Source organism: Abramis brama (assembly GCF_963993115.1).
Source record: "Abramis brama genome assembly, chromosome: 18".
NCBI lineage: Eukaryota > Metazoa > Chordata > Actinopteri > Cypriniformes > Leuciscidae > Abramis > Abramis brama.
Window position 1 is genome coordinate 18,059,045 of NC_139980.1, and position 10,298 is coordinate 18,069,342.

Genomic DNA, 10,298 nt, shown 5'->3' on the forward strand with positions numbered 1-10,298 from the left:
AGAGGCAGGGATCTGATATAAAATATTAAGCCTACAAGGCTTAATGTTGGCAGGCTGAACGGTACGGAACAAATTCTGAACATGTGGGCATTTGAACACATACAAGAGCAAACCGACAAGCTCACATGTGTTAAAAATAGCAGCGCTGATTGATTTAAAACATGTACTAATAAACGATTCTTCAGAACAGACAGAGAACATCAGAGCCCAAGGCTGCAAAACATGGATTGTTTTCAGCAACGTCATTGCAGATATCATTCAACTGATGGAGTAAATACACAAAACAACATCAACTGAAACCAACAGAATGATCATATGCAACTGTTTTGGACAGTCTTGTAGACCAACTATGCTTATCTGTAATTAATTTTCAGTACTATTGATGACATTCAGGGGTGTAGCATTATTTAAAAATTTTGCTAAATAATTATATTTTTCAAAAACCCTTGTCGTAATGTGTTTTAAACCCCTGATTACATTATGCAAATTTCTGCTAGATTAGTCTTTGTTAACTTAAGTTATTGAAATTAACTTCAATAGTCTCATACACATCCTTGTGATATATTTCTATACATTTCATATATAGCAAACTGTATTGCAAAACAACAATATTACCATATTTTGAAAAGGCTAACCATGCATGCATCCATTTTACAGATATATCTCACAACATGTCTGAATCATATTTTATATTTTAATTCTCATTAATGTAATATAAAAAAAGCCATCATGGTAGGGTTTGTTGTATTTTCTTTAACCTATACTAATTTATAATAAAGAAATATTGTGTCCAGACTGGATAGATTTCATGTGTATGTATATGTACTGTATGTATGTATGTATATACAGTATATATATATATATATATATACAGACACGCACGCGCACACACACACACACACACACACACACACACATATATATATATATATATATATATATATATACACACACACAAATACATTATGAGGGTTATTTATATTGTGACTTGTACAAATGTTACTTCCTGTCCTTTGAAATGTAATATCTGAAATAAACATGAATGGTGCAAGTCCTTTTTTACTGTGTAGAAGAGGAGAAAAAGACCAAGAAGCAGCGATTTCAGTGTGTTACATCAGATTTGCTGCACTGAGGGGTCAAGGCCACATTGGCCATTTGCAATAAATTGGGATGATAATTGGTGTTTCACCTTATGTTTGCATATTCTGTCCACCACCACTCATGTATCACCTTTGCAGAATCATTGCTGACCTAAAGATCCAGACCTCAGCATACTTTGCATATGGTTATTCCACACAATGCAGCAACTTCATCTATGCAGATTTTAATGGAAGTTATCCAACAACTGCTTCCCATCTAATCAATTAAAATAAATTGTTCATTATTCAATCCAGCTCAGGCAGGATCAAAATTGACAGATTATAATTTGGTGCACTGTTAATTTAAAACATTGCGTATACTAGACCAGTGATCCTGGAGTTCTCCAAGCACTGCACATTTTGGGGCTGTTAACACAACACTGTTTTCAACAAAAAACGTAAAAAAGTTTTGTGCGTTTTGGCTGTTCATTTACACAACAACAGCGTTTTGGGGGCCTTAAAACGCCCAAAAAAAAATGGTTTGACATGTGCATGCGTATTATGTTTTCAGTCTATAGGTGCGTAGCGTTTCTTTACAAAGTAACATCGCCAGCTACTGGCCTGGCAGAATAATATAGTGTTTTTAGTCGTTTTTGCAGATCCCTGTGAACGGGGATCTTTTTGACAATGTTGTCGTCTGTACACCGAAAATGCATTGGACTTTTTTCTTCCATTTTAGGACATCATTGTCGTGTAAACGTGCCCTTAGATGTCTCCCTAATCAAACACACCTCATTCAACTCATCAGTTCGTTAGTAAAGACCTCAGATGGGTGTGTCAGATAAGAGAGAATGTGCATCCAGCACAAGGGATGGCAACCAGTACTAGAGCAGGAGTTCTCAACTCTGGCCCTGAAGATCCACTGTCCTGCAGAGTTTAGTTCCAAAACTAATCCCCAATCCATACACCTGAACAAGCTAATCAAGTTTTCCAGGATTACTAGAAAGCTACAGCCAGGTGAGTTTGATCATGGTTGGAGCTGAACTCTGCTGGAAACCGGAACTCGAGTGTTTGCCCAGAGTTGCCCGGCATTGTTCTAGACTTTATACAGAGTACCTGAGAACTGCATCCCCTACAGTGATTGCACATAGATGATTGAGTCGACCAATGTTCTTCTTCTATCTCTTCATTGTTTGATTGCATTTGAATGTATTCATTGCAGTAAATTTAATCTGTAAATAAATGTTTAGACAATGAATGTTGGACTACTGTTCTGCAAACTGGCATCTTCTCTGCCAATCGCAGTGAATCCACTGTGACAAGTGCTCTTCGTCATAGATGCCGAGTCCTTGCAAGCACCTTTACTTTGCAGTTTCTCATTTCTCGTAGCAATACGAAGACAAGTAAGCTAAAATCCATCAGCATGACTCCAAACATTTCTGTTTCTCCCAGTGATTTATTAATAATTCATGCGGAGGGGAAACCCCCAATAAATCCGGCGAGCAGAGCTTGAGTCATCCCTTTTCCCCCCACATGACTTCTATACTATAATATACAGCAGCAGCAGTGAACACCTAGCATGCTCATAAATAATTTCCCGAGCCCCATCTCTCATGTCGCCTTAGGGAACAGTGATCTGATGACAGCACATGCACAGCTTGAATATTCTCCAGCCAATGGAAAGGCGCAGTTCAGTTTGGGAATGGCCAGTATGCACCTTGCTATCTCTCTACAGGTCTTCTCCGATCAATTTATATGCTTGGGAAAGAGGGAAACGAAACATGCACATTCTGAAATGCAAATGTAAATAGTCAAATGGATGTGGTCTATGATACATAACCAACCTAAACAACTGAGCTTTCAAAAGAAGCTGGAGATTTTTCAGCTAACTAAACCCCTATTTTGTGGTGGAGAACGCGGGCTATTCCTGCTTCTTACATCATCACGAGGGTGAATTCCTGCTGCAGTCCTGCTTTAAACTGCTTTAAAAGGCATTTAAAGAGCGTCGTCAATAAAAGGAAGAGAAAAAGAGGGGTAGAAGAATAGAAAATGACAGAAAGGTGAAGCCGCTTACCTTATGGTCTGCATCTCCTCTTCCGAAGCCTGGAAGAAGGAATAAGAGGATATTACTGAAACGAACGTGTGCCTGGTTCCCGAAGCTGCCAAGGCATCACTGCGCAGTCTGAGACACACTCAGCCTCTCTCTCTCTCTCTCCCTCTCTCTCGCTCGCTCACACTCTCTCTCCTTCTGTCTCTCTCTTTTCTCTCGCTCTCTCTCCCAGTGCCAGTATACTTCTGCACCGATCTCATGTGTGAGGAGGGGGAAAATCTTGACAGATTAAGTGCGAATGGAAGGCACAGTTGCAGCCAGAATGCAGATACACAACATCATGCACGCCGCCCCCTCCCCGAGAGAAACTCACTCATAGGCTTCACGAAGACCAAAGGATGTGAGGACAGACAGCAGAACAGAGAGAGGGAGAAGGTGAGAAAAAGAGTGTGAGAGGGAGAGAGAGGTTTAGGAGGGAAACAGGTGGGCTCATCTGTTGATGGGGATGGGGAGGCTCTCTGGTTCTCACATCCACTGCGTGTTACAGCTTTCTCTCTTGCTCGGTCTGTCTCTCTGCCGCCCCATGAATAATGCAAGAGTGAGATTATGTCAGAGGAATTCACATTCTCATTCAGGTTTAGTGTGCAGCAGTGACCAAGGACCGTTCCAGCAGTCCTAATAATTCAACACCAGGCAAGAAGTGTGTGATCCAGTGTAGTATAAGACATTCAAGTTAGTTTAATAATGTACATGCCAATATAAAAAAATTATAAAGCCATTATGCTATGTTTGTACATTATGCTAATGTTACGCTAATTTTTTTTTTGTGTTGCATACATAGTCAATATATTCGTTTTACAGACCAAAAATCTCTTTATAGATAAATAAAGAATTTCACATGGATGTCTAACACCGCTGTTGTATTTGTAATTACACAAAAGAAAGTTGTGTGCAGGGAATTATTAGATTTGTCATATAAATATTTAACTATGAATTATGTAATTTCTACAACACTTGTAGCACCAAACGAGACATGTAAAAAAATATACCCAGCATTCCCATTCAAAGACAGTTGATCGGCTGATGCAGGCAACCCCAGAAGATCTTTGCCTCTTTAAAGGTGCTTTATGTCAGTTAAAAATACCATAATATGTTTGCAGATATTTAAGGAAACATGCTCACATACGTATAATTAAGTTCACATAATCGTTTCTCTGAAAAACAATGCTATTCAGCTTTGAAATGTACGTTCCGTTTCAGAATGTCTATTTTTGTTTTGGTCTGTGTGATCCCGCCCACTGCCAATTTAGACAATAGTATTTTGACACCCCGGGTTGCCAGTTGGTGGAAAACACAGCGTATTACAGCCAAGGATGCCAGCAAACAAACTGGGTCAGAGATCGCAGATTCTAAAAAGCCTTGGCATCCTAAAAAGCTCTATGTTCATAGGTATATTAAAATGTTAAAAATATTAAAATATTAAAAATATTAAAAATATTAAAATATTAAAAACCACAGTTACAAAAGTGTGATTCATCTTGCTCTATTTGTTTACCACTAGCACATGCTGATGACGTTCTTTATACTAACTTGTGTCGTAGCCTACGATTCAAGAGGTGTCATCATTGTACAGTCTATACATGTTGTACCCAAGTTTATTAGATCCATGTGGTACAGTGTGATTTGTATTGATCTTATAGGATTGCAGAAATTGCAAATCTGTAGCAGGCATTAGTCTTCCTGCCTTCCATTGTTATTGCGCTCGCTCCTGTTGCGTGTCCTCAATCTGGCAACCCGCGTGAGCGTCGCGTCTGAGGAGGAGGCTGTGGGGGAAACAACCCTCTCCAATATTTTGAATAGCTGTCAATATTACATACTGCACCTTTAACACTAAGAATCAGAAATATATTTTTTAGCTAATAATCACCTGGACTTTAAATGCCATGAATGGGCCATAGATGGTCCACGGATTTTTGAACTCTTCAAAAATGTTACACATCTCCTCTAATATAATATATAATATAATTTTTGTCATTTATATATTTATTACAAAACAAATGACAGAAAACATGCCTGCTTTTTTTCATATCTATGGGGATAGTTATGCAAAGCCCACCATCTGGCTCCTTGCACTGTTCTACTAAATTAAGAAATAAATTCAAGTTTAAGGACAAAACAGAACTAAAAGCAGCACAAGCTCAATTTTAAGAGGCAACATAATAATAAAGCCGACAGTAAAGATGAAGCTGTAGTTCGCGCCCAGTTTGTATGAATGAATAAAGATGATGCAGATGGGCGTTTCTTCAACATAGCACTTTAGGCCCTTTAAAAATGTTTTTAAAAAACTCTCATGAAACACTTTTCATACACTCAGTGGTTTAATTACTTTTCTTACCAACAATGTCTAACATTGAACGTACTTACCAGGAGAATTTTGTAACATTTAAAAATTTTAGTCATGAACATTTCCACCACATAAATGATGTACTGTATTATATTTGATTCTTGAATGAAATGGCAAATCATTTGTCTTGGTAAGGGTAATTTCATACCTAACATGTATCTTAAATACACACAATTAAATAAATTTTTTTTTCTTTCTTTTTTTAATAATTTGACCGCTTGATTGTTGATTGTTATCACTGTTGACTTGGTAACAAGTACACAAAGTTAAAAAAAAAAATAAAAAAAATTACCAAAAATGTTGGTCACGGTGGAAATGATGCCACAAATATACGTAATTCATAGTGGGTCGTAATTTTGGAACAATTTTACAGATTTAATTTGTACACAATAAATATTGAAATGATTTGCTTCACTCTATTCATCTCACCAAGATGAATAGAGTCAACTATTCAACATGTTCAACATGTTATATCAACATATTACATCATATCAACATGTTATAATATTTTTCATAATAAAATAATACAAAAATGAGAAAATCAAATCAAATAAAAGTGCCCGAGTTACAGCATCGGCCAAACCCTGAGCCCTTGGTTTGCACAAACAACTCACACCCCTGCTTAAGCCAATGTTGCCATGTTGTACCACCACAATAAACAGTAATATTTTGATAGAATAACAAAACCACAAAACCACAGTGTTTACACTTACAGTCATTCATAAAATCAGTATAATGCTGTGATAAAAAAAATTCAGTAGCACTTTATTTTACACTCCGGTTCTGCATATACATATTATGTACTTGTTATAGTAATTACGGTAACACTTTAGTTTAGGGTCCAATTCTCACTATGAACTAGTTGCTTATTAGCATGCATATAGGATATCGGCTGTTAGTACTTATAAAGCACATATTAATTCCTTATTCTGCATGACCATTCTGTACATCCCTTAATCCTACCCACCTAAACTTAACAACTACCTTACTATTAATAACAGTAATTAGGAGTTTATTGAGCCAAAATTCATAGTTAATAGTTAGTTAATAGTGAGAATTGGACCCTAATCTAAAGTGTGACCGTATTTACAATAATGTGGTAATAACTAGGTACTAACCCTGAACCTAACCCTAAACCCTTATATTACCCAGTACTTAAGTACACTGTAAGTACACATAAGTGCTCTACTGTAAAATAAACTGCAACCAATTTTCCCATTGAAAAAAAAAAAAAAAGCACCACCCTTACATTTCTGATCAAGATCCATATTTTTTATCTTTGTAGTTCTGACGAACTTCACGTTTATGTGCAAATTCGGTACTACTGTAGTTGATGACACGAAGGTTCACACTTATTAACTGCAGAGTTGATTAAATCAGGAAACTGACTCAATCTTCTAATATAAAGATCAGCATCTTCTTTCAAATGAAGGTTGTTTCTGGCAACGACTTGAGATCTCACTTTCCATCAAATGGCAAGGGAGCACTGCAAGTTTCATTTGTCAGGCCCTCTCTCTCTCTCTCTCTCTCTCTCTCTCTTCTCTTCTCTCTCTCTCTCTCTCTCTCTCTCTCTCTCTCTCTCTCTCTCTCTCTCTCTTCTCAGGCACACACAGACTTGTCTCTCTGCCCCCTCACCGCCCACCTTTTTTCAAGCAGTTGCTAAGGTGACGGCAAAGACTGCATTTTAATAAGATAATAAATTAAGGCAACGATTTTTTTTTGTGTGTGTTCTACAAATGAATGCTTTGTGAATTTAACAGGTAAACATCCAGAATAATGAAGCCTAATAAATAATGGGTATTTTGCACTTGAAAAGTGTATGATCACACCAATTCAGTATGACACGACACATGTTTATCTACACTACAGTTATGTAAAGCTACATCGATCCAATTAGTTGGCAGATACAATAAGTGATCCACAAACTAATGAGAAACCCATTTCCCTTAGTGCCGGATTAGTTATTGATCTGATTATCCTTCACACATACGGTTTCTTCTGCTGAAATCACACCAGAACAGAATGGGATGAACTCTGCATCTCTTCTATCTCTTTAAAATATGGATATCGACTATTAACTCACATGCAGAGGAACAGAGTATTAGCTCACATCACAAGTGTACACACACTGTGTTTTAGTTTAATATGGATAGTAAAGTGCCATGGCTCAATTCTGTGTGAGTTCTGGCACTCTTATCCTTTCAGAGCTCAGCTTGACTAAAAGCTTGATTCAATAGCAATGCCTTCTGATATATTTATGAGTCAGGGACAGACTGCATTGTTTACTACGGTTTGTATGATAACGCATCCTACACAGCCCGGCCTTTATATATCTCCAAAAATCTGCTGAGATAGTTGTTAAAAAGCTTTTTTTTTTTTTTTTGGGATGGCACCAATACCTAAAGGAAAGGTTCTCAGGAGACTTTATGGACTTAATTGTTTTATTTGTTGAAAAAACTTTTGCCAATATATATATATATATATATATATATATGCATATATATACATATATATACACACATATATATATATTTATTTTTTTTAATTTATTTTTTGCCAAAATTCTGAAGGCGAAATAAAATCTAGAACCATTTTTTTGTGAAACTCTGGCTGTGATAATTTGGTCTTGAGAGAATGTTTTCGCAAAATAATAATTATAACAATAACAAGTATATAGGTGAACGTGATTTCACCAAGTGCAACATGTCAATGATGTCAAGTGTCAAGTGCAACAGGTCACCAATCAACCAATCAGATTTGAGGGACAAGTTTACAGTTTATGTCAAGTTTAGGCTTAAAACCAGAGTTAGGTGCTTCTACATCAGTGTTATTAACCTATCATTTGCCTCTGTCTTTAGAGGTAAGTTATGGGTAGTGTTAGGTTTAGGGGTACACTGTATAAAATGATATGATCAATAAGTTATAACAACATGTTTTTACATTGCTTTAACTCAAGTTATACAAAATTTAACTGAAATGACTTAAACATCCAAGTTGACTGTACTTAAAAATGTAAGGCAAAAACATTTTTTTACAGTGATAGGGTTAGCACAAAATTTTCGGACAGTAATGTTGTTCCAGGATCAACAAAATGTGTCGACCCAGGAACATGTCTTACTTGGCGAAATCACGGTGTCCATATATATTTCTCTCTTTTTAACATTATTGATGTCAAGGAGAAGCAAGTGATATATTAAAGGGATGAGATTTGTGATTCCACACCCTTTCCTATGTGTATGTACTGATCAAAATGCATTGGAAAAATTGGACAAAAAAAAAACAGGACAGGAATAACTTACCATGTTGATGTCCCTGGGAAGGGAAACAGATCGGTAGGGGTTTCTAGAGAGGGTTTCCTCTCTATAGAGCAGCGGGCTCGAAGGTCTGATTCTCAGGATGCGGTGTGAATGACATTCTGGAGGAGTCTTAACTTCTCTTCTCTCATTGCTCTCAAATGTAATGGCCGTCTCTTTCTTGGTCTTAACTTCCTTTATCTCATCCTCCCTTCGCACACAGTCGATGTCCGTCTCGAGGTAGGCTTTTCCTACAGTCTCTGGTGCACCTTGTTCTTCCTGCATCCCGTCCACTGATGGGATGTCCTGAGGCTGAACTGGGCTTTGAGAAAAATCCACGTCCCCTGGCTGCTGTTGGGGGTCTGGTGTCCTGGACTTACTATTACTATGAATGGAGATAGAAGAGCTAGACCTAGAGGACTCCGTCTGCTTGGAAAACACAAACGTGTTGGTAGGACGAAGAACTCGGCTGCTCACTTCATCCAAGAACTGCGAGAACTTCAATTTGGCTTCGATTATTTGTTCCAGCTGATGCTGTAACACAGCCGGATGCGACACGGCCGGATCAGAGGTCACACTGACACCCCTACTGGAGTCCCACCCTACCTCCCCACTGGTCAATACTGCCCCCTGCTGGCAGCTCCCTGCTTTGAACCTGAGTTCTCTAAGGGGGCTGCGGCCTCTTGGTTGGTCACAACGCTGCTCTGCTTCATGGGATCTGTCAGTGTTGAGCTTCAGGCAGGTGGTTGCCTCCGAGCTCATACTATCCCAGCTAGAGGCCCGTGGACGGCTGCTGGTGCTGGTACTCCTTCCACTGGGACTGGAGGTGAGGCTGCATGATTTCCAGCTGGTTTGTCCGGCTGCAAGATACCAACCTACACGTCCTCGAGACGAATAAAATAGCTGAGGGGAGGTGGACGAGTTAGAGGAGGTCGTGGAACTGCATGATCTTCTCCTTAACTGGAGCTGGTGGTGCATGTTGCAAGCAGGATCCATCATCCCATGAAACTCAGTAATAACGTTGGCCTAAGCAGGAGGTAGGAAATGTCCACTGGATCTGATGCCTAGACAATAAATGAGCACGAAACCCAGTTTTTAAAGCGTTTAGCCCCAATCACTGCCCACCGTCTGCATTAGTGGCTGGGAAAAACTCAATATTTAGGCCAGATAATCATTCAGTGCCCTGGCTGCAATGAATATAGAAGTGTGAGTTTACCATCCAGATTTTATTTAACTAACAAAAATGAAGACACTATCATACACACTCTTATTAATATAGAATTTTGGTCCACGGCAAAGAAAAATAAAAATAAAAAAGTAGTTGAAATGTTCTTAGATGTGTACTCGTCATGCTGTTTTATATTTGATTTGAAAAATTATACCATTTCCAAGAAAGGTTTAATTTTAATGATTCTACAAATGTCAAATGCTACAACTGTCAATAAAATGAAAGCAGTATTATTAATTTTTTA

The 10,298-nt window shown here is 38.0% G+C and overlaps 1 protein-coding gene across 2 annotated transcripts in view; it reads right to left on the reverse strand.

The window, feature by feature from the left end:
* Positions 1–9,314, reverse strand: part of LOC311068086 (brain-enriched guanylate kinase-associated protein) — a 29,440-nt gene extending 20,126 nt beyond the window's left edge. Inside the window, exons 1-2 of one of the 2 annotated variants that reach the window (XM_084090303.1) lie at positions 8,833–9,314; positions 3,154–3,182 (exon numbers count right to left, since the gene is read on the reverse strand). In XM_084090303.1, the coding sequence (XP_083946429.1) occupies positions 3,154–3,182; positions 8,833–9,111 (308 nt within the window). In that variant the 5' untranslated portion in view covers positions 9,112–9,314. Of the gene's footprint in view, positions 1–3,153; positions 3,423–8,832 lie in introns of those variants that run through there. The other variant, XM_084090302.1, reaches the window with a different exon arrangement.
* Between the last annotated feature and the right edge of the window lie 984 nt (positions 9,315–10,298).